The sequence below is a fragment of the Danio rerio genome, chromosome 21 (assembly GCF_049306965.1).
Source record: "Danio rerio strain Tuebingen ecotype United States chromosome 21, GRCz12tu, whole genome shotgun sequence".
NCBI classification, from domain to species: domain Eukaryota; kingdom Metazoa; phylum Chordata; class Actinopteri; order Cypriniformes; family Danionidae; genus Danio; species Danio rerio.
Window position 1 is genome coordinate 21,187,615 of NC_133196.1, and position 24,035 is coordinate 21,211,649.

The following is a 24,035-nucleotide window of genomic DNA, read 5'->3' on the forward strand; positions in this document are numbered from 1 at the left end:
CATTCCGCTGTGGCGACCCCTCATGAATAAAGGCACTAGGTCGTTATTTTTATTTTAATTATATATTTTTTCATATTCATAACTCTTGTATGAACAGGACTTTACTGCATTTTTTAAAGTTTAAGGTTAGTAATATTCATTCCTTATTTACCAAGGCTGCATTTGTTCGAATTTAAAGGCAGTCAAAAATAAACACTTTATATTTTATATTCTAATATATGAATATTCTGTTTTAATTATATTTTGAAAATTAAATACAGTTTACTTATGTGATGTAAAAAAAAATAAAAATCAGCATCAGGATTTTTAGAGCTTTCACAAGTCAATTTAATATGCGCCACAGTGGAATGAACCGCCAACTTATTTAGCATGTTTTACGCTGCGGATGCCCTTTCGGCCGCAACCCATCTTGGGAAACATCCACACACACCCATTCACACTCATACACTATGTACAATTTAGCCTACCCAATTCACCTGTATCACATGTCTTAGGACTGTGGGGGAAACCGGAGCACCCGGAGGAAACCCACACGAACGAGGGGAGACCTGCAACTCCAGATAGAAATGCCAACTGACCCAGCCGAGGCTCGAATCAGAGACCTTTTTGCTTTGAGGCGACAGCAATACCTACTGTGCAACTGCAATGACCGTCTCTGCTTCTCCATTTCAGTCATAAACCTATATTCATTAGTTTCCTTTAGCTTAGTCCCTTTATCCATCATGGGTCGCCACAGTGGAATGAACCACCAACTTATCCAGCACATGTTTTACACAGCGGATGCTCTTCCAGCTGCAACCCAGTTCTGGGAAACACAAATACACACTAATTCACATACACAAACATTTATACACTACGGCTAATTCAGTTTATTCAGTTCACCTATACCGCATGTCTTTAGACTGTAGGGAAAACCAGAGCACCCGGAGGAAACCCACGCCACACCAAATGCCATCTGCCACAGCCGGGGCTTGAACAGACAACCTTGCTATAAGGTGACAGTACTAACCACTGAGCCACCGTGTCGCTTATAAACCAATATACAGTTTACAAAAATTAATAACAATAATACAAACCATGAACAACAGCAGTTAAGATAATTATTACAAATTTAAGTAGGGGAAAAAAATATCAAAAAGCTTTAGTATTCTTATATTTATTCTTAAAGTACTGGAATATGCAGAGCAAGGAGGCATGCGCGAGTATAGAAAGAGCAATTGTGCAGTATAGAATAGGCAAATACATGCGATGGAGAGCGAGATAGGGTTTCCTGTGATGACAGCGCAAGCAGCGGACTGCCAGACCAGCAGATAGGGGAAGTGGCCTGGAGTGGGCAGGCATTTACAGTCACAAATAAACTCAAGTAAAACAGAAACACATTCACTAGTCTGCCAGCGAGCCGCCAATCCATCCGCAAGATCAAGGAAAGGATATTGATTTTGGCTTTACCACCATGGTGAGTATTTTTTTAATCGTTTTATCCTTGAGTTGGTCACTAGGCAGCGGCGGGTGTGTATCTTTTATGGTAGTTTCGTTTGAGAAATTTATGATGTGAAATCATATGGTTGTTTGACTGGAAAGAGAGAGTTTATCAGATATACTATGTCTACAGTAGTCATTTGAAGTGGATCCAAACTTAAAGTTGTGATAAAACTACACTTAAAAACAATAACGTTTGCTGTTTTTTCAAACAACTTATTTAAAATGAGCTGAAACAACTCAATTCTTGAGTAATTTTGGAGACATCTTAGATGTTTTGTGTTCAATCCACTTAAATTTGTAAAAACTGTTAACTTAATTTCTTCATGTTGACCCAGCACAAATAAATTGCATGGAACCCAACAGTGTATTAAACAACAGGCATTTTGGTCTTGGTTTTTTTTTTATCTACTTTAAATGTTGACTGCTGTATTTAATACCTAATTTGTTTACTTTTTACCTCAAATATTTTTTTAATGAACATGTGCAGTTTCTATCATCATGGGCTTTGTTTACTGAAAAAAAAAAAAAACATTTTATGCAAAAAGATTCATTTACGCTGATACGAAAAACTGCTGAATGTCACAGCAAACTTAAAGTTCACCTGGGGAACATTTAGGGGATTTTGTCATGTGTTTTTGCTAATTTAGATTGTGTAAAATAAGATTGTGTAATGTTGGGCCATTTCTTTTTGCTTCAACAACACAACTCAGTTCCTCTTCATCTGAACGCACACTTGAGTTTCACTTGATGTCTTTGACTATCTGGTTTAACATTGGCTAAATGCGCCTCTTTGTCAACCATAACATGCTTTTTATTAAATAAGTGACACTGACCAGTTTTAATATATACAGTATAAGTCAAAATTATTATCATTATTAAAATGGCATTATTGAATTGTTATCTGTAATTTTAATAATTTTATATTTCCCAAGGATTGTTTAATGGAGAGAAGATTCTTTCAACGCATTTTTAGACATAATAGATTTAATATCTAATTTCTAATAACTAATTTACATGAAATATTTCGACTTTTTTTGCAAGATACTAGTATTAAAGTGCAATTTAAAGACTAAACTAATTAGGTGAACTAGTCAATATATGATAATAATTAGGCAAGTTATTGTATGACAATGATTTGTTCTGTGACCAATAAAAAAAAAAAAAAAAAAAAACAAGATAATAATGTTGACCTTAAAATAGTCTATTAAAAAAACTGCTTTTATACTGTCGGTTCATTCCGCTGTGGCGACCCCAGGTTAATAAAGGGACTGAGCGGAAAAGAAAATAAATATGAATGAAGGAATGAATGGTTTTATTCTAGCCAAACTAAATTAAATAATACATTCTCCAGAAGGAAAAAAATATAGGAAATATTGTAAATATTTCTTTGCTCTGTTAAACATCACTTTGAAAAAGAATACCAAATGTCACAGGCGGGCTAATAACTTCAACTGTAAATCTGGCTCTGCTCTTTGTAACTCATTCTGTTGCAGTTCTATAATAGCGGATTATCGAAGTGAAACTATGGTAGGACGCCTCTTTCAGATTGCATCATATTTTGGGATCTCCGAAATCACCTTCTCCTAGTCATCTAAGGTTCTCCATAATCATGTGAGAAAAACACACACAGACTATCCATTGGTTCTTTGTCAAGCACGTGTTGGCCCATGCAAGTCTAATATTCAAAACATGCATTACACAAGTCATCCATCCCAGCTACGGAACTGTAGAGTTTTTGTGAGGCTGCTTTGCATGTCGGGAACCTTGAACAGTACAGCTGTTGTTAAAGTAATAGCCGAAAGTAAATAAATAAAAATGAACAAAATTCTGTGTTTATCAGAACTGCAGCTGTTAGGCTTGGAATCACACGAGAGTTCATCTCAGGCTATTTTACTTCACTATTCAGTTTAAATGGCTTTGCTGTTTCAATAAAGAGAAAATTGTTAATTATTAATTTTACTTTAGCTTAGTCCCTTATTTATCAGAGGTCGCCACAGCGGAGTGAACCACCAACTATTCCTCTTGCATTCACACACACTCATACACTAAGACAATTTTTTTAAACCCAATTCACCTTTACCGCATGTCTTTGGACTCCGGAGCACCTAAAGGAAACCCCCGCTAACAACATGCAAACTCCACACAGAAATGTCAACTGGCCCAGCTTTGACTTGAACCAGTGACCTTCTTGCTGTGAGATGACAGTGCAAACCACTGTGCCATCGTGCTGCTTTTAGTTAATCAACAGTTAGCAAATATTATACACTCATTTTGGCATGAACATGAATTCATTGCATTTACTCCTAACCCTGGGTCTTGACTTCCTTCCCTGATTTTTCCATGACAGCCGTTTAATATCTGAGATTACACACACATGCTCTTTGTGCGATGTCACTGCATTAGATAACAATCAATCCACACAAACAAATGATGTCTCAAAATTTGTGATGCATGTTCACACATGTTTCCTAGCAGAGTGAATAAAGGTGTAGTTTAGTTCCTCACAGTAACTTTGGATGTAATTGTATATTTTAAACATGCAAAACTGCTTTAAATCACACATTAAGGACAAATATTAAGCTAAATTATATATTTTAGGCTAACTAGACACTTAGCATAAGATTTTTGGGTGTGCTCAAAATGCTAAATCAGCAATAATAATTAAAATAATAATAAAATAATGCTAAAAACTTAAGAAGTTAACTTATAACTTTAATAAGTTCATCGGGTTTCAAAAAAAGTTCTAAGTTATATATTTTAACGTAATATTTTCAATTTGAATTTGATTCATCCAAATAACATTACTGCAGCAAGATTTCTTTTATCAGTGCAGGATAAACAAATAGTCAAATTGTAAAAATATAAACTATTTTTTAATGCAATATGTAAAGTACACTTACTTATATTTTAAACATGCAAAAAGTAGGCTTAGAAACTTAGCATGGGACACTGGTTTGTTGGTGTCCTCAAAAAGTTCAATCAGCAATAATAATAATAATAATAATAATAATAATTGTTGTTAAACTTTACACACTGTAATTGTTTTATAAGAAAAAGTCAAGGCAACAAATATTTTTGATGTTGCTTTAACTAAAGTTTAAATATTTTAGTCAGGTTGATGTAAGTTGAAATGACCAGACAAGTTAATTTGATTAATGTAAAAAAGGTAAAGCAGCAGAAGAGGACAAGCCTTTTTTATTTATTTATTTATTTATTTTACATTTACTGTGTTATTTAGTAAATACATTGTTTTATAGTCATTATTTCTTGGTTGTGAAAAAGCAGAACAGTGTGTTACGTATTTTTGTTTGTATATATTGTTATATATACATATTTATATACATATAGTATATGCAAAAAATGTTAATAAATATATTTGGCCAAAGAAAATGAGGCAGCAAGATTTTTTTTAAAGTGCAGGACAAACAAAAAGTCAAATTGTAAAATTATAAACAATAAATATATATATATATGTATATATGTATACAATATAATATAAACAATTATATATATAATAAATTATATATATATAATTATATATATATATATATATATATATATATATATATATATATATATATATATATATATATATATATATATATATATATATATATATATATATATATATATATATAATATAATATAAATTGTCTAAAATAATAATTTCTATATAAATAATGTCTAAAATATTAACAATTTGCAATGTTTAAAGTACTCACACTTGCCCTGGAGATTTAAAACGTAGGTTTTTTGTACTGACGCAAGATGGTAATCTATTACTATAGGAATTTTTGGGACACCAATAGGAACTTCCTTCTGTCACACATTCTCATACACAAGAACAGAGCAAAGTCTAACATCACCACACCTATCTTCTGAGTCTGAATTTTGAACAGTTTATCTGTTGTTTAACCACTGACAAAATTGTATGTGCTGTTGTTTATTCTATTATTTTAAAAGTAAAGGCTTTAAAATCCTAACCTATTAATAGGTTAAATGTAAATACAAAAGCCAATCATGTGTAATGACTAAACATCAAATTATAACTTTACAACATGATAAAGTTCAAGCATGTAAAAGGACAATTTCTCTTGGCAATTGAAAATTTAATGGTTTGTTGTTCATTTAAATGCTACAGCATCTGTTATTTAGTTTATTACACACAGAACTCATGCTTTATAAAGAGACTTCAGCGAACTCTGATTCCATGATGTGTTTTTATTTTACCACTCGTCCTATAAAACAAGTTTCCTCCAAAGACTAATGTTGTTTGTACAAAACAGATTATGTCTATGCATAGCAACATTTTAAAGTTAGACACCCTCTAGCTGGTGTAAAAATAATAACAGTATCATGTTACGTATACTGTGTGCCATTTGTATGTACAGTATGTTTTCATGAAATCACATATGACTGGCATTACCAGATCAATGCAGGTTCAATTTAACGCAAAGTGTGGACTTCTTAGATGCTCTTTAGACCCACTATTATTCCTACTTCAATTCACAACGTATATTTAAATTTGGAAGAAGCACTGGAACATGATTTACAGTCTATTCAAAGACATATATTATATACACATATTTACAATGTGTGTTTCTGAGATCAAATTCACGATTGTTAAGATACTATGATGCAACGCCGCACAAATAGATTTTTAATATTTAGAAGAACGGGCTCAATGTAATGTAATGTAATGTAATGTGTATTTATATAGCACATTTATTGTGTATGGCCATACACCCAAAGCGCTTTACAATCTTGGGGGGGGGTCTCTCCACACCACCACCAGTGTGCAGCATCCACTTGGATGATGCGACGGCTGCCACAGGACAACGTCGCCAGTGCGCTAACAACACACCAGCTATTGGAGGAGTTGAGAGACAGTGACAAAGAAAATTCAGTGGATAGGGATGATTGGGAGGCCATGATTGTAAGGGCCGATTGAGGGACTTTGGCCAGGACACCGGGTGCCATGGGATTTTTTTAATGACCACAGAGAGTCAGGACCTCGGTTTAACGTCTCATGAAGCTTGCATGTTCTCCCCGCGTTCGAGTGGGTTTCCTCTGGTTGCTCTGGTTTCCCCCACAGTCCAAAGACATGTGGTACAGGTCAATTGGATAAACTAAATTGGATGTACTGTGTGTGTGTGTGTGTGTGTGTATGTGTGTGTGTGTGTGTGTGTGTGTGTGTGTGTGTGTGTGTGTGTGTGTGTGTGTGTGTGTGTGTGTGTGTGTGTGTGTGTGTGAAAAAGTGTGTATAGGTGTTTCCCAGTAATGGGTTGCAGCTGGAAGGGCATCCGCTGTGTTAGACATATGCTGGATAAGTTGGCAATTTATTCCGCTGTGGCGACCCCTAATAAATAAAGGTACCAAGCCGAAGGAAAATAAATTAATGAAACAGCAAGAATGTCACAGGTTCTAGTCCTTACCAAGCCAGTCGACGTCTCTGTGTGGAGTTTACACGTTCTCCCTATATGCTCACATAGGTTTTCACCAGGTTCCCCGGTTTCCTCCCACCTTCCAAAAACATGCAACTTAAGTTAATTGGCTAATCCAAATTGGCACCATAGACATGTATCTAGTAAGTAGTAATATCTTACGAGCAATCATAATCTGTTCATCAGCTACTATAGCATGGGAGCTCAAACTCCTCTCTCGCCTTGCAAATGGGAGGGAGCCCCGGGCTCGAGGATCTTATGAGCTTAGAGCTCTCTCCCGGGACAGCATGCCAAACAAACTTTATAATCAATCACCAGCGAAGTGTGAACTCTTGAATCAACCCAAACAGACGTTTAGTTTGTTTTTAGCACTGTATCCAATGCACAAGCTGTAAAGGCACCACCCTCTTATGGAATAGAGGAGGGGAGCAGCAGCTCATTTGGATTTAAAGATACATGCACAAATACAGCTTTGAATAAAAGAGCAGTCCATTTTTAGCACAGTATTCAATGCCCAAATGAACTATCATTTAAGTTAAAAATAATGTTATAAGTTCTGAAATATACAGACATTCCATCAAATCTAAAACACCATTAATGTATTTTTTATCCAAAACACTGGTCTTAAAGGTGCAGTAGGTGATTGTCTTCAGAAACATTTTTTGTTGTGCTGGTTGAAAGTCTCTTCACAGTCCAATAGTAATAATAAGAGTAAATGACCTAAATGTGTTTATATATTTTTTTTTATTTTGGGTAAGGCATAAAACTAAAAAATGTTTATCCAATTAAATATTGTCGGGCCGACATCTCCAATAATTCCGATAAGCAGCTCAAACTGTCTGTCAGCAAATGTAGATTCGGACTTCTGCGCATCTGTTCACGCAGATCCGCCATTCACGTGTGCCCGCCTGCATGAGCGCCGCTCATTCAAACACAGACCGGGAGAAATCAAATGCTAAATTGAAACTTTTAAAAATCCTGAATCTATATTGGAGTTACTTTTGCATCCTGGAGGAAGGACGACACCATTGCTGAAGTATTACTGTTAGATAGGTAATGTTCTGTTTTAAAACTATTTTAGTCAGGCTAAGGCTTTGCTTATGTTAGATTGAGTTATGTTATGAATGACTTATATGCACAGAAGTGTTGTTAGGCCACTGAAATCCCCTGGCTAAAGATTGATGTGACTTTTTTCCGTTTTATAAGGGCCGTTTTACAGCATCGATAATGTAGATTTATATTTAGTTTAACAAAAAAAAACATTAGTAAATAGTGCTATTCCGCCTAACCTGCTTTATTGAGCTGAAGTTGATTCTATATTCACATTGGTTTCTTTTTGAACAATGATAGCCTTTCTATACTGTTTACAATGCTACTCTGAATATTCACTGTGAAATAACATGCTAGAACACTAACTAACTGTTACATAACCGGTGAATGACATGAACTAGTAGGCTGTCTGCTGTTGTGACGCGGTGCGCGCGTTTGCGATTTCAGAAGGTGTGGCTCAGTCCCTCCCAGTCGTCAAAAGATAATATGCTAAGCAGTTAGCATTTTGGCAGATCACCTATTGTACCTTTAAATTTGAAAAAAAAAATAAAAATGTGGGCCAAATATCAGTATTTTTTAAGATACATGTTCATTTTTAGCACAGTATTTAATGTCCAAGCTGTAAATGCACCTTCCTGTTCCAAAAAAAGTGGGTGGAGAGCTGTTTTTAGGTATGTAAAAAAAAAATTTTACCCACTCAAAAGGACATTTGCAACATAAATGATAGTATACTTTAATCTGAAATTTCGCAAAGACATTTTGAGGACATGCGAGACTTACATATCTTGCTAAATGTAACATTATAACACTCAAAGAGATCAGCCAAAAATGATTTTAAATAACTATTTGAGTTTCTTTCTTCTGTAAAAGATGATATTTAAGAAAACTGTTGGACCTAATGACTTCTTTTTCCTGTATTATGGAAGTTAACAGAAAAAAGAAATTCACAAAGATTTAAAACCACATGAGTGACAGTAAATGATGACGCAAATTTTATATATGAGTGAACTATAATTTAAAATAGGCATAATGTTATAAGATCCGAAATATACATTCCATAAAATAAGAAACACCATCATTGCATTTTTTATCCAAAACATTGGACTTAAATAAAAAAAAGTTTAATTTAAAAAAAAGGGAAATGTGGATGAAATTGTCAGTATACTACAGAACAGTGTGTGGTTTAAAACTTGTGAGAAATGTCTACATCGCTGTTGTTTGTCAAGACTATATAGTGATATTGTAATTAGTTGGCCAATGTTAGTTCCTGTGTGTCTAACAGTTTCTCGTTTTTGCACAGTAAGTCAACAGCACAGTGTGTACCTCTGGGTCAAGCCAGTCACATTAGAAGCTTGTCCAGGGCTTATCAGCTCTTCCTGGTGAGAGAGGTCTGTCCTGATTCAAACGCTTGTTACCAAACACATCAACCAGTGTCACACTTTGTGCATTTGAACATGGATCTAGAGCATTGTGTTTCTGTGAAAGTAGTGCACAGCTTTGAGGTGACCGGGTTGAACAGCTCAGTTATAGATAAGCGATGTTATGGGCACAGAAAAACTTTTTTTTTTTTTTTTTGGTACAGAAAGACATTTGCATCCAATTGTGTAAAATTTGAATGATGCCCAACTGGCTTTAAAATCTGAAGCCCTTTTGTGGTTATCTTTACTTAAGCGACAGCAGCACATTTTACAATGTGACTGCTGTTTGTCTATATGACAAATTTAATATATACCTCTAGAAAAAAAAGTATTTTCTATTAATTCTTTAAGCATATGAGTGTTGTGTATGAGTTCTGAAATAGTGAGTGCAGTAACTTCCTGCTAGTTTGTATGATAAATGCTCTCAGTTCCTGTGTGATCTCAGACAGGTCTCAAGCTCAATGCAGTTGACAACAAACAGCTCTGATGGAAAAATCAACAATGCTAAACTTTAATGACGAATCGGAGGTAAAATGATCTCTGTTGTTTGTGTGCTTTATGCTCAGTTTAGGGTCAGATGGTTGATTTACAATCCTCTACATGAATCAGAAAAATCTGTGTATATAGCACTGCTTTTGTGAGTTCTACGCAACGAAAGCAGACATTTTATATTACAAAATGAAATAACAATACCGTCGGTTATTTTTAAATATTTACAATTAAGATAGAATAAACGTTCAGGTAAATCAGACATAGAAAGTATGCTTTATCAGCTTTTTTGCATTTTATATTGCTTTGACTTTCGCAACATATTATTTTAAATACTAACATACTATTTAAATCTACTAGGCTGATTTATAGTTAGATCTAAATTATATAACAAAAAGTCAGTAGTTCTACGCTTGTGTTGAGAAGCCATGTGGGGGTTATGATGTTTGTTTTATCTACATTTAAGGAAGTCTAAAGCTTGATGTATTGGCAAATTTATCACAAATCTAAACACTTATCACATAGTCTTTCATTAAAGTCATGCAATATGTCTTGGTTATGACATGTAGTAGCCTATGGGACATACAGTACAGTACATACTGGAATTTTTAATATATTTTATTATTATTCGTTCATTCATTCATTTCTTTTCAGCTTAGAATGAGTGTGTATGTGTTTCCCAGTGATGGGTTACAGCTGGAAGGGCATCCGCTGCCGCTGCGTAAAACATATGCTGGATAAGTTGGCGGTTAATCCCAGATTATTATTCATTATTATTCTTTTTTAAAATACCAAACCATGACTGAAATTGAATGACATGAAGTACAAACTAGAGTCACAGTTCAGTACGTACCTCAGTTTTCGGGTCATGGTTCAGTACAGTATAACAGGAATAATTACAAATCTCCAGTACTTACTTTTTCTCTTTATTTGTCACAATTAGCTATGGAACAAAGAAGAGCACCATGTTATGCAAACGTACAAAATAAACGTACAAAATAAACACAATAAAGAAAAATAAAACCTTATAATAAGGAAACTGCATATTAAACTTTTACAGATTAAGCTTAGCCCTCTGCTAAAACAACAGAAAAACAACAACTGTGTGTTAAATTTAAGATTCAGTAAGCTGTAATGAAAATGCTGCACTGTTTATCCATAACAGCAGGTGTGGTGGACTACAACTGTTGTGTGTTTGCAGGGAAGGCACTCACTTATTTAAGACTTTCTTACAGTACAAGCTCACAAGATCCCCTAAGACAGTCTCTTATATGTCTAGTGTTTGATAGATCTACGTGACCTTTATACACTCATGTTTCTTGCAGTGTTCTTTTTAAAGCCGTTTGAAGATTTCACCCACAGCAGCACTCATTTGTCATACTTGATGTCAGTTACAGAGCAGTGGACCAATCAGAAAAACTAGGAGGTGGGAGTAGTGTTGAGCACTTCTGTTTACGGCAAAAACACCCCTTAACACTGCTGTGTTGCATTTTCAGACAAAAAAAATGTGTTCGTTGGAAATGGCTTCTAAGTTCTTGTACTGCTGTGGTCTTCTGTCTAAAGACGCCCAATAGAATTACATTTATATGCATTTGAATGTGGTAGAATGGAAATATAAGCTTGTGCGACAAGTTCGTCGCTGGGTCTCTTGTGTTGTTCAAGATTAGTGAACTGTGCTTGGTGAAGTGATTGTGTGAGATCAAAACATGACCTCTCAATACAGACATTTAAAATATGGAGCAATCACACGCTTTTTAAATGTGTAATCATCTCATTTAATCCCACCCTTTTTCGCAGTGCCGTATAACTAAATTGCACAGCTCAATGTCTAGTGTGACTGTGGCTTAACAGTCACTGTATGTCTGCACTGGCTGTGCATGTACTGCTACATGTACTGCTACACACCTAGTATATATATATATATATATATATATATATATATATATATATATATATATATATATATATATATACATACATATACATATACACACACACACACAGTATTATACACAGTTAAAGTAAGAATTATTAGCTCCCCTAAATTCCTAGACCCCCTGTTTATTTTTTTTTCCCTAATTTCTGTTTAAAGGAGAGAAGATTTGTTCAACACATTTTTAAACAATAGTTTTAATAACTCATTTCTAATAAATGATTTATTTTATCTTTGCCATGATGACAGTAAATAATACAAACATACTGTAAAATTGTCCTTGCTCTGTTAAACATCAATTGGAAATTTTTGAAAAAGGAAAAAAAATCAGCTAATAAAGGGCTAATAATAATTTACAGTATGTCTGATAATAGTTTTTCTTCTGGAGAAAGTCTTATTTGTTTTTTGTTTCGGCTAGAATAAAAGCAGTTTTTAATTTTTAAAAAAAAAAGTTTAAGGTCGAAATTATTAGCCCCTTTAAGCTATATATTTTTTTCCATTGTCCGCAGAACAAACCATCATTATGCAATAACTTGCCTAATTACCCTAACTTGCCTAGTCAACCTAATTAACCTAGTTAGGCCTTTAAATGTCACTTTACACTGTATAGAAGTGTCATGATAAATATCTATTAAAATATTATGTACTGTCGTCATAGCAAAGAAAATAAATTTTGATAAATAAATCAGTTATTTCTAAACTATTGTTTAGAAAAAAACTTCAGGGGGCTAACAAACAGGGGGGCTAATAGTTCAACTGTAATGGAGTTCAACTGTATATATATATATATATATATATATATATATATATATATATATATATATATATATATATATACACACATGCATAAACTAAAAAATATGCTGCATATGTCATATAAACTGTGATGTCACATAATCATGTAGGTCTAATAATAATACACTGATTAAAAGCTCAAGCAGAATGACAACCACACAAATATGAATGTGCCCATGTTTGCCTCTGTTCCTAAAATTTTGACTTTCAATCTTTTTCAGGACAATAAGTCTGACGTAAAAGCTATAATGGCTCGCTTCCAAGCAGGAGGTGCATCTGTGGATGGGGCCCCAAATGTTCGACTAAAACCACCCGTCCAACCCACATTGTCTTCAGGTCCAGTGGTGCCTTCTAAGAAGCCTGTTCTCGAAACTAGCCTCTCCGGTGGAGCTACTTCTACCTCAACTCCCCCCAAACCCAACTTTTTAAAGAACACAGTCAACACAGCAAGAAGTGCTCCGGACATGCCTGATCCTCCAAAGCCTAAAGCATTTGGGAATAGGTTCGAAAATATGTCAGAAAACAAAGGTAACAAAGTTCCTGTTAAGCCTAAACCACCAGACTCTTCCTTGGATCCCGAGCCTTCGAAGGTCCCATTCCCAAAGGTACCACTACAAAAACCTCCATCAAGCATCTTTGCAAATGACACAAAGGACACAAGTCCAAAGCCGCTCGTTTCCACAACAAAACCTTCCTGGATCAAAGATATCCCTAAAGCTGAAGTAAACGGTCCCACAACTCCAAAAATGCCATCAGCACCCAAACCAAAAAGCACAATGGCTATGCTGCGCCAGCAGCCAGAGGAAAACAGCAACACTGAGTCTACCGTGAGATCTTCCCCAGTGTCTAATGTGAAACCATCAAGTTTCCGCGCTAAAAATAGTTTCACTAAACTAGAAGAAGGTGTTAAAGATGGTGCTAAAGCTTCAAGTACAAATGAGTCAGTTTCAAAGCCTGTAGCACCTATTAAACCCAACTTCCCCAAAAAAGCACACGGACCTCCTGCACAGACAGTAAATGATGACCCTTCAGCCCCCAAAAAGAAAACTTTACCCAATACCTACGCCTTAGGCAGCGCCCCTTCCAAACCCAATAGACCACCCAAAGTCAACCTTGAGAAGTTCAAGAAGGGCCCAGAGGTTCCAACAGAGAGTGAGTACTGCTCATCTGGCACAATCTGCACATGCTTACTGTAGAGCAGCATCTGAGGTAACACTACAATAGGCAATAAGCACTTCAGTCATATTACACTTTGCCACAAAGACTTTGTATGCAAAGCAGCTACTGCTTAAGCAGTCTAGTATGACCAAAGTGGTTTCCGTGGTTTTACTTGTGACTGCGCTGCATTCAACTGAGACCATTAGCGAGCACGCATTTAGCAGGATCCCAAAAAAAAATAAAAGATTGAAGAAGCGTGAGCAGAATGTATATCTTAGTCAGTAATTTATGTCCAAATGAGGAACATCACATGACTGTATCAGAAGGTTAGATGCTGCTCTTTGACATACAGTATTGCAACAACCTTGTTATTGATCTTTGTTGTGTGCCGCTGAGTGAACACACAATGCAGTATTTCTGCACTGCATGTGAATCGGCATCAAAGGTGCCATCATGAAGCAAACATTCAGGTGCATCTGCTATCAGATAGGAACAGCAGCATACTGGAAATTAAAGATTTCTTGCATGCGCTAATCTAACTTCCTCTTTTAAGTTTCTCTTTTCACTTGAGAGCTGAAGTCAGTGAAAAGGAATAGGGAAGCTTATAAAATGGGAAGGTAGATTTACATAAATAACTTTCATTTTTACCCTTTGTGTAAGAAACTGTATAGGGCCAGGTTTTGCTCTTGAGCTCCATGTGAAAAGATCTAATGATTTTATTATGGTTAAAAGCGTCACTCTCTGTGGTGTTCACAATCTTTTTATCTTTTAAAACCATCGAGTCAGTCATGCTTTAAAAGAACAATTCACTCCTGCTTAAGAATGCTTTTTTCATGTCAGTCACAACCTGCATGCTTTTTTTTCAGTGAAACACAGCAGTAGCAATTATGATGAGTGCATTGATAGTTGTAATATGACTTCCTACTCTATTATTCTGTATACAGCCATGCAGATTTAAAGGAGCCACGTCAAATTTTTATTGGTCACGAATCATAACATGACACGAATTTGCAGATCAGAGTTCACCATACTTGCAAACTATGAAAAGCACTTTGCATTTGGGCTTGCATTTCAGGTGTCCTGTATTTGCTTGCAATATGAATAGACGTCACTGCCATAAAATATTGTAGTGTGATCACATCTTTAGCCAGTGTTTTTTTTTTTTAGGTCTACACAACTAAGCAATATAAAATAGTAGATGAGAACAGTTTTAACAAACAGTTGGGCAAACTTCACCAGTTGACGAAAGTGAAGAAAATAAAGAAAGGACGGTGCACGTATTACAAAACACAAATCCAACAGCTCATATCCATAATGACCAATGTAATTTTCCAAGGCCAAAAAAAGTCCTGATGATAATCATGCAGACATTTAATCTAATTACACAAATGGGTTTAAAAAATGCCTTATGATGTGTCAAAAATCAACTCAGTAAACTGATTACCACAAATGTTCATGTTGAATGATTGATTTAAATAGCCCCCTTGCAAACATTTTACATCTGAATAGGAATTTCCATCAAAAGCCTATCCAAAACACTTACAATTTTTCTGCATCGCTAATGTTCCTCTGCATGTCTTTGTAGCAGTTTGAGTAATTAATGACCCAACTGACATTTTGAGTAAACTGTCGATTTCAAAGGATAACTGCTGACCATGAGGTGAACATTTTTCTTGCAGGCCCTGGACCAAAGAATGTCACTCCCCCTCCTCCACCCGCTGCTCACCCCAGCAATCAAGTACCTCCAGCTCTGCCCTCTCAACCTTTACCCCCCTCCCTGCCCCCACGGCATCCGGGACCCCCGTGAGTACCACCTCACTGTGACTCATGTAATTACATGTTAAATGTATGAATGAGTTGAGAATTCAACAAACTTATTTTTCTCTGCAGAATTCAAGATGAGAATTATGATGATGTGGACTGCTTTAGGGGTAAGATCTACAATTATGTTATTTAATGCAATTTAATTTTATACCAGTTTTTTCATTTTTATTTTTCCATACTGATTGGCTGATATGTGTGCAATCAAAATCATCATCATTCTGAATTAATTAAAAGCTAATGTCTCTCTTTGCATTGAACTTTGAGTGTATTACATTCTGAGATGTTGTTTATGTTCACACAACTACATTAAACATCAACTGAAGTTTCAAATATAATATTGTAGTGGACCACCCCTTTAAGTAACTAAACGCACAGTTTCAGCTTTACAGGACATAATTCTAGATCTGAGGAAAAGTAACTGAAAAATAACTTCAATTTTTATTCTTCTGCATTTATATTGCACCACAAACATAAACCGTTTTAGCTTGTCAATGCTGTCCAATGACAATGGTACAGTATAAGCAGGACTACCCTGTGCATTAAATAATCTGAATTATGATTTTTTTTTTATTAATTTGACAAAAATTGTAGTAGGTATTAACATTTTACGCAAATCCATACCTAATGAATCCAGTAAATAAAGATAAAGTGATGTAATGTGATGCTTAAATTGTGACAATCCAATCCTAGCTAATTTAAAAAATTTTAATTTTAATTTTACATTTCTTTTACTTTTTATCATTGCAGACCAGACAAATGAGGTAAGAAACATGAGAAAGGTATACAATTACTTCACTTGGACAGTACACTATAATTTTGTGTTGCAGTACCTTACAGTATGTCTTACCTCTTTTAGGGAAGTGGAAGTGATGGTGAGATATATGAGGATCTTGATGATAGCAGGTAAGATAGGCTCTACTGCTGAAACTGTATGTGTGGTTAAGCGGTCAGGCTACACCGGGCACCTGCAACAGAGTATTGTTAGAGTTTTGCTGCTTTGCCAATAATCTAATGCTTCATTTCATGTTCTCTTGTTTTTACTTATGTTTTGAGGAAATACATTGACATGATTTTTTTTTTTACCTCAGGTCATCAGCAGCAGAGCCAAGTCAACCTCAGAAGAAACCGGAAAAAGATGTTAAAAACCAAAAAGACCGTGAGAAGAAAGAGAAAGACGCAATTAAAAAGTTTAAAGTAAGAAATAAAAACAGTTAGTAGTAAATAATGTTTACTTCACTAGCGATTTTAAACTGTTATCTTGCTAATGTGTTCTTTTCTCAGATAACACCACCATTTCAGGTTATGCATCAGGTAAAAGCAAAGTCTGACTGCAAGGGTGGAAAAAATGATCTCTCAATAAAGAAGGGCGAGTCAATTGATATTATTCGAATCACTGACAACCCAGAGGGCAAATGGTTGGGCCGGAATCAAGATGGATTATGTAAGAAGTCACATCAATTTAAAAAAAAGATAAAAAGGCGGTTTCTGTCATGCCAAATGTATTGTTGACGTCAACAATGTATTGAAAAGTAACACTAAAAATTAGAAACAGGCCTAAATTAGACCTTGAAGGTCTAATTTGATTTTTCGCAAGAGTGATTGTGTGCCAATTATATAGACTATTTGAGTAATATCACACTCATAGCAGTGCGATTGTGGCTGTAAATACATCCACGTCACACTGCTACGAGTGTGATATTGTATTTATACAACAATTCAACAGCATTATCGTGTATATAAAAAAAGATCAAACACTGAGAGTCTCAAAATCCTTTTGTAAAAGGAACTACTTTCTTCTTTCATTTATTCACATCTGCAGCATGATGTAAGAAAAGCAGGAACCATTGCTAATTTACACACACGTCTCTTTAGAGCTAGTATTTGAATGATTCTCTTGCGTAATGTCTAAAATGATGACAAATCAGGCGGTTTTGTTGACATTTTAAGATTAAAAGGCTGCACGGCATAAAATGCCATCAGTCTACAGAGATTTCCCAGTATTTCTCTTTTGCAATCAGGAGAGATCACAATAATAAACGTTAACCCCAAAAACGTCCAAACAAACACTACCAGACTACTGTTGTGTTTGTGATAAGGAAAAATGATAAACACTTGCAGGCATTTTTTTCTTCTTTCTGTTTACTAAATTAGTCTGCAGTAGTGAAAACAGGAGATTTATTAGAAACAGATATCCAGACTTTAAGACTTTAACTACAATTACTATGGTATAAACACAGCACTACAACATACAAAAGAGAGAGATCGACTTAGAAAGTCACTCACCAGTTTTATGATGATGTGATCAGCTGTAGCTTGAAATTACACTGGATTTTTCCTCCTTTAAGGGTTTATTATGCGGTCTCTGTCGCCATCTTGTGGATGGACTACGTAAACCATCTTTGGTCTGCTCAATGTCAGGCTAATGGCCGCCGTTGTCTCAGAAATTATACATATTTAAAAATAGGCACTATCTTTATAAATAAGCTGCATGGTTCCAATCTAAACATTTATGTTCTCGACTAAAAAGCCTCAAAAGTAGAATATGTTGTCCATCAGCTGCAATATTTGTCAAACTGTGGCGTATCCTCTGCTTGTCACTGTATGTGGGCGGAGTACTACACAATTGTGAAGAGGCTGGATGAGTGCTGTTATTTGCAGAATACCTTGTGGCTATCAGCCAATTAGATTCAAGAACCAGACAGAACTGTTGTATAAATATTTTTAAATAGTTCCGATTAACATTTTCAATTCTATTCCAGACCATTTTATTTTACTTTACAAAATAACAATGTTGAAGGTACTGTTACGTCCTCACATGAGGTAGATGTGAGTAGATCCAACTACTGCAGTTTGTTCTCTCTCTCTCTCTCTCTCTCTCTCTCTCTCTCTCTCACTCTCTCTCTCTCTCTCTCTCTCTGTATTTTAGTTGGTTATGTTAAAACAGAAATGGTTCAGATCAACTTCAGCGCCTTGAAGAATCAAGCGCAGTCTCCTCATGGCCTTGAAAATGAAGAAGTGTACGATGATGTCGAATCTGTTGAAGATCAAAGGTAAAAACCTGAAACCCTTTCAAACGAAATCAGCTGAATTATCCTTCATAATTAATAGCTGGAAATTTTTAAAAAGTTACTTTTTTTACTGAATGTCACATGAAATATTTCTCTAGTAGCCTACCCAGTCAAGAAACACTAAAAAGTAAATAGGCTACTAGCTCTAAACTTCAGCAAATGCTGTTCTCATGTAGGCTACATAAATAATTTCTCTTTCATATTTCAGGAATATGAATGGACAACGGGGTAAGTTTTACTATATAACCCTATATACCTTTTTCTAACGAACTGGCTGAAAGTTTAATGCTTTAAATATGGTAACTGCAATAATTCACGTTTGAGACAATACTTGAACAAGTCTGCCCTCTGCTGTTTAGTTGTTTTACCACCACCACCAGAAGATGATGATGTGTATGATGATATACCTGATTCAAATCCTATCAGGTATGAGAAAAATATAATATAATATAAAATAATATAATATAATAGGCTGCATGTACTTTGTCTTTACATGTTTACATTGCTGGGTTTAACATTGTATTCGGTCACTTTTATTTTGGATCTGTCTCACCCACACTACCCTCCTCTGAAACCATAGCACTGGAGATCCCAGGCCTCTTTTCAAACGCTCCTTCTTGGACATGCTCAAAGTCTCAGTTGAACGGAGAAAAAGCCAACTCAACATAAATGAGTAATTTTTACATTAGCAAGATGCAATCAGACAATGCTATTTCTCCATGTTTTAAATTCATACCAATCACAATTGACCTAACAAAGCAAACCAATTATTGATTCTGTTCCCAATCAACCTAAAGTCTGAAAATGCCAAAATAGCTTCTTCAAGGAAATTCTTCTAAGCCTCTTGTTTGTTAATGCTCTTCTAATACTTTTTTAACCATATTACAACACATGCATGATTCACTACTTTTTATTTTCTTCTAACGTCAACCTCCACTGATTTTGCTTTGTTTCTACAGAAAATATACATGAAAGGTCAGTTCACATCAAGAATGACTATTAACATCCATTTCATGCACAAAAATGTTTGTCTGCTGATTCGGCTGTTATTATTTTTGCAAGAAAGTGAATTCAACAACATTCATCTTTTGTACCATTGTGACGGTACTCTTTTCAGTTCTTTATGATATTTAGATCCATATTTTATGATTATCATAACAGTAATCAACATCATTCTTGGTGTGAACAGACTGTAGCTGTAATTTAAAGAAGCTAAGTGGCGTTCACACATATAATGATTAAATATTTATGTCTAACTATATTTTTCAGCATTCCTCCCCCTCCACAATTTACACCTGAAGTAAACAAAGGTAAAAATCAGTCTATCCTTATAGCATGTTTTCGAATGAACTATGAAACCATGAAACCCATCTTTTGTCTTCAACATCGCAGACATTCCTCAAGATATTTATGATGATGTGGATTCATTCCCTCCTGCTCCTTCGCCATCCAGGTAAACATCTGCTTATTAATGTCTTAACGGATATGGTAGTTCAAATTCACTATGATGAAGCACTATTCAGATAAAATGAAAATACTGTTTTGTTTATTAGCACATTCCAGTGCTTTGTGTTGATGATAGTGGTATTTCTCTACAGCCTTCCTCAAATGAAATCTAAGCAGAGCAAAGTGCACGATGACCCCAAAAAACAAAAGAAGTTTGAGAAAGAAGAAAAGGAATTTAGAAAGAAATTTAAAGTGCGTAACTTTTATGGCTTTGGTCAAAAATGTGAAAAAGCAATACCTAAACAGATTTACGAGCAAACATAACTCTGTATTTATGTTACCAGTATGACGGTGAGATTCAAGTACTTCATCAAGCAACAATAGCCACCAGTAAGAAGGGAAGTGGGAAGGATTTGGCTGTACAGGCTGGGGAAACCGTGGACGTCATCAGCAAATCTGACCCTGACAAATTCATCTGCAGGAACAAGGAGGGCAAATGTAAGTGACGTTATTTGCAACCCAGAATTTGATTTGATTTGATTCACCAGGGTTTCTGTGTGTTATCCAAAACAAATTTGTGACTTTTAAAGACAATTAGGCAATTAGCGTTAGAAATTATGTTATTAATTACTTACCTTCATGTCAATTTCCAACCCTCCTGGCCATTAATCTTGAGAACACAAATTAAGATACTTTAGATGAAATCAACAGAGACAGCAACAGTTGGGACTCGTTCAAGGTCCAGAAAACTTTCAGTGGTTAGGAGATTTTACAATAAATTTGTATTTCAAGTTATAAGAATACTATTATGTGCAAAAAAAATATTGGAATTATTCAATAATTTCTAGGTAATTTCTTCAGTGTCAGTAAAGGGCACGCTTTCATGTGGACTGCACTAATGTGTACCCTGGATGTCTGCACATGCCGACTTCAGCTTGAAACAAAGCACAGCCACATTTGAGGTATATAGACCATTTTGAGGGATGTGAACAATAATGTTTGTAACATATTTCCTATTTTACATTTTTAATTTCTGGCATCACCGGTTCTGTACATAACTTTTATGGACAGAATTTCTATGCACAGCCTTGCAATAGTATCTGGATGCAGCCTTTATGATGCAAGCTGAGATTGCATCACTCAGCGATGCAATGTCAGACACAATGCACTCAAATGGAGCTAGTGACGTCACTGTGACAGGTAGGGTTAGGGGTGGGGTTAGGTGAGCCCATTAAAAAGCATTGGATGCAGCCCAGATTGCATTGCACCAGGTCTGCAGCCAGACCCATCTCCAGCCTTGGGCCGAAGGGGGACCAGTTTGGGGACCACAGTATTTCATCTCTGTTATTTGCAGATGATGTTGTTCTGTTAGCTTCATCGGACATGGACCTGCACTGGGGTGGTTTGCTGCAGATTGTGGCACGGCTGAGATGAGAATCAGCACCTCTAAGTCCGAGGCCATGGTGCTCCACCGGAAAAAGTTGGATTGCTTACTCCAGGTTGGAGGAAAGTACTTACTCTAGGTGGAGTTCAAGTATCTTGGGGTTTTGTTCACGAGTGAGGGAAGGATGGAATGTGAGATTGACAGGCAGATTGGTGCAGGGCCAGCAGTAATGGGGTCGATGTATCGGTCCGTTAAGGTAAAGAAGGAGCTGAGCCGAAAGGCAAAGCTCTCAATTTACCAGTCAATCTACGATCCCACTCTGCACAGGATCTCGGATACAAGTGGCCGAAATGAGTCTGCTTCACAAGGTGGCAGGGCGCACCCTTATAGATTGGGCATGGAGCTCTGTCACATGGGAGGAGCTTGGAGTAGAGTCACTGCTCCTCCACATTGAGACAAGTCAGCTGAGGTGGCTCAGGCAGGTTTTGGATGCCTCCTGGCTGCCTACTTTGGGAGGTGTTCCAGGCATGTCCCACTGGGAGGAGGCCTCAGAATAGACCAGGACTTGCTGGAGGGTCTATGTTTCTCAGCTGGCCTGGGAATCCCTCAGGATCCCCCCGGAGGAGCTGGAGGAATTCTGGGGAGAGTACAGTCTGGGGTTCACTCCTGAAACTGCTGCCCCAACGATTCGGCCCCATAAAAGCAGATGAAAAGGAAATAAAAGTAAAATTTTCATTTCCATAGCTTCAGAGAATCAAAAAGGTCTACATCTTTAAAAAAAATAATGTTATGATAGCTGTTTTAACATGAAGATGTGACTTAGTGTGACACACATAAAGAGCAGATCGCTCTTGTGAACGTGCACAGTATACTGATGCTGAATTGAATGTTGAATTTAGTCATTCTTTTTGTTTTATGTTTGCATAAAACTTTTCTTAAACATCATAATATTCTAAATGAAACACTGAGGGCATGTGGTCTGTTTTAAAGATGTTTTGTAGAATTTGAATAAGTTGGGACTATTGCAGTCTAAGGAGGATGAGCACGTTATAAGTTTAAATTTAAAATATGTTAATTTATGTTCTGGAGACAGAGAAGTATCAGGGAAGTGGAGCCACATGAGGGTGAGTGATTAACAAGATAATTAAAATTAAATATTAACAAATTTTAATTCCTTTATCACCATGTTTGTTTCATTTGTAGTAGTAATGCAGTGAATTGTATTTGGACTAGTAAAATAATAAGGAACTATAACACCACAGAATCAAAACAAACAAAACACCTTTTACATCACAGTGGAAGCAGCATTTCATTTCAAGTTTTTTGTGTCACATAGACACTGAAAAATTGCTAACTGGTTAAAATGATTCAAGGATTATAACACCTTAGAGAATAAAACACTTCTAATGTCAAATTTGTAAACTTTTTATGAAGAAATCATAAATATACTAAAACAAACACTGCTAATGATGACATTATAACATTTGCTTTCAGTCGGATACGTCTCACTTAGCAACATCCAAACAGAGTAAGTCATGTTTTCTCAAGCTCTACACTGTTTTATCAATGTGTGGTTGTGCAGTACTAAAATGTGTACCTTTTCCTTGTAGCGACGAGGTCTATGATGACATTGGAGATGGTATGTAGCAAATTCACGAAAGTAAACAATACATGAAAATATAAAATGCAAATTCTTCATCTGCGGATTGTCAGAATGCAGACAGGTAACCAGTTCTTCTTTAAAATCTCCTTTACAGACTGTATTTATGACAACGACTGAAGCTCTGCCACCGTCTTCTTCTCATCTTCAGGTGCAGCTCATTGTTTTGGGCCACGTTTGTTTTCTTGATTTGTGAGTGTATTTATCGTATGAACACGTGCATTTGGATTATAGAAAAGAACAGCCTAGTACCATCATCATATGATTTTAGCCTTGCCTCAGAGAAATGGCTTCTTGTCCAAATATGCCATAATTTCCTGAGATATTTCCCTTATAGTGACCATAGTTCACCCAAAACTGAAAGTTCTATCACCATTTACTCAATCTTAGTTTTTTGTTTAACTCAAAATAAGCCATTGTGAAGCAAGCTGCAATTGACTTCCATAGTAGGAAAAACAAATACTATGGAAGCCAATGGTTACCGGTTTCTAACATTCTTCAAAATATCTTCTTTTGTGTTCAAGAAACTTCTAAAGGTTTGGAAGCACTCGAGGGTGAGTAAATAGATTGTAAATTTACATTTTTGGGTGAACTATGCCTTTAAGTTAATTTAATACAGTTTTCAGTAATAACTTATGTTGAAAAGAAATCTTAAAGTAATTTAAGCTGTGACTAATTCACATTAATAATTTATCGCCGTAAATATGTTGCTGAGTGAAAGGCAGTATTTTGTATTTTTGCCTTTACTCATTTACTTACTGTGTTTTTGTAAATATTAAGAAAGCAGAAGACTGAACTCTCTACATGATGTGCTAATAAATCTATACATTTGCATCACTTTTACAACAGAATGTGTTGATGTATTGATTAATTGAACAAAGAAC

At 35.7% G+C, this 24,035-nt stretch overlaps 1 protein-coding gene across 9 annotated transcripts; it reads left to right on the forward strand.

Moving 5' to 3' along the window:
- Positions 1-1,378: 1,378 nt before the first annotated feature.
- On the forward strand, positions 1,379-23,999 carry fyb1b (FYN binding protein 1 b). Of its 9 annotated transcripts, none has more exons than XM_068216029.2 (19): positions 1,379-1,456; positions 12,833-13,763; positions 15,449-15,572; positions 15,660-15,700; positions 16,341-16,372; positions 16,450-16,496; positions 16,682-16,787; positions 16,875-17,034; positions 18,520-18,643; positions 18,870-18,889; positions 19,021-19,087; positions 19,242-19,334; positions 19,931-19,971; positions 20,054-20,114; positions 20,260-20,359; positions 20,452-20,605; positions 22,986-23,019; positions 23,102-23,130; positions 23,249-23,999. In XM_068216029.2, exons 1-19 carry the CDS (start codon positions 1,454-1,456, stop codon positions 23,269-23,271), a joined length of 2,190 nt encoding a protein of 729 aa, XP_068072130.1. In that variant the 5' UTR covers positions 1,379-1,453; the 3' UTR covers positions 23,272-23,999. The 9 variants fall into 9 exon arrangements, with proteins under 9 accessions (XP_068072130.1, XP_073791319.1, XP_073791321.1 ...); XM_068216028.2 differs by lacking the exon at positions 1,379-1,456 and adding an exon at positions 9,838-9,922; XM_009295371.5 differs by lacking the exon at positions 1,379-1,456 and adding an exon at positions 9,838-9,922 and having other exon boundaries at positions 16,341-16,354.
- Positions 24,000-24,035: the final 36 nt, after the last annotated feature.

Excerpts from the sequence above, each read along its gene's own strand:
- fyb1b (XM_068216028.2), top strand. The coding sequence starts at position 9,881 with ATGGAAAAATCAACAATGCTAAACTTTAATGACGAATCGGAG. Across the intron at positions 16,373-16,449 it reads AGGTAAGAAACATGAGAAAG|GGAAGTGGAAGTGATGGTGA; the intron begins GTATACAATTAC and ends TACCTCTTTTAG. Across the intron at positions 19,972-20,053 it reads TACACCTGAAGTAAACAAAG|ACATTCCTCAAGATATTTAT; the intron begins GTAAAAATCAGT and ends TCAACATCGCAG.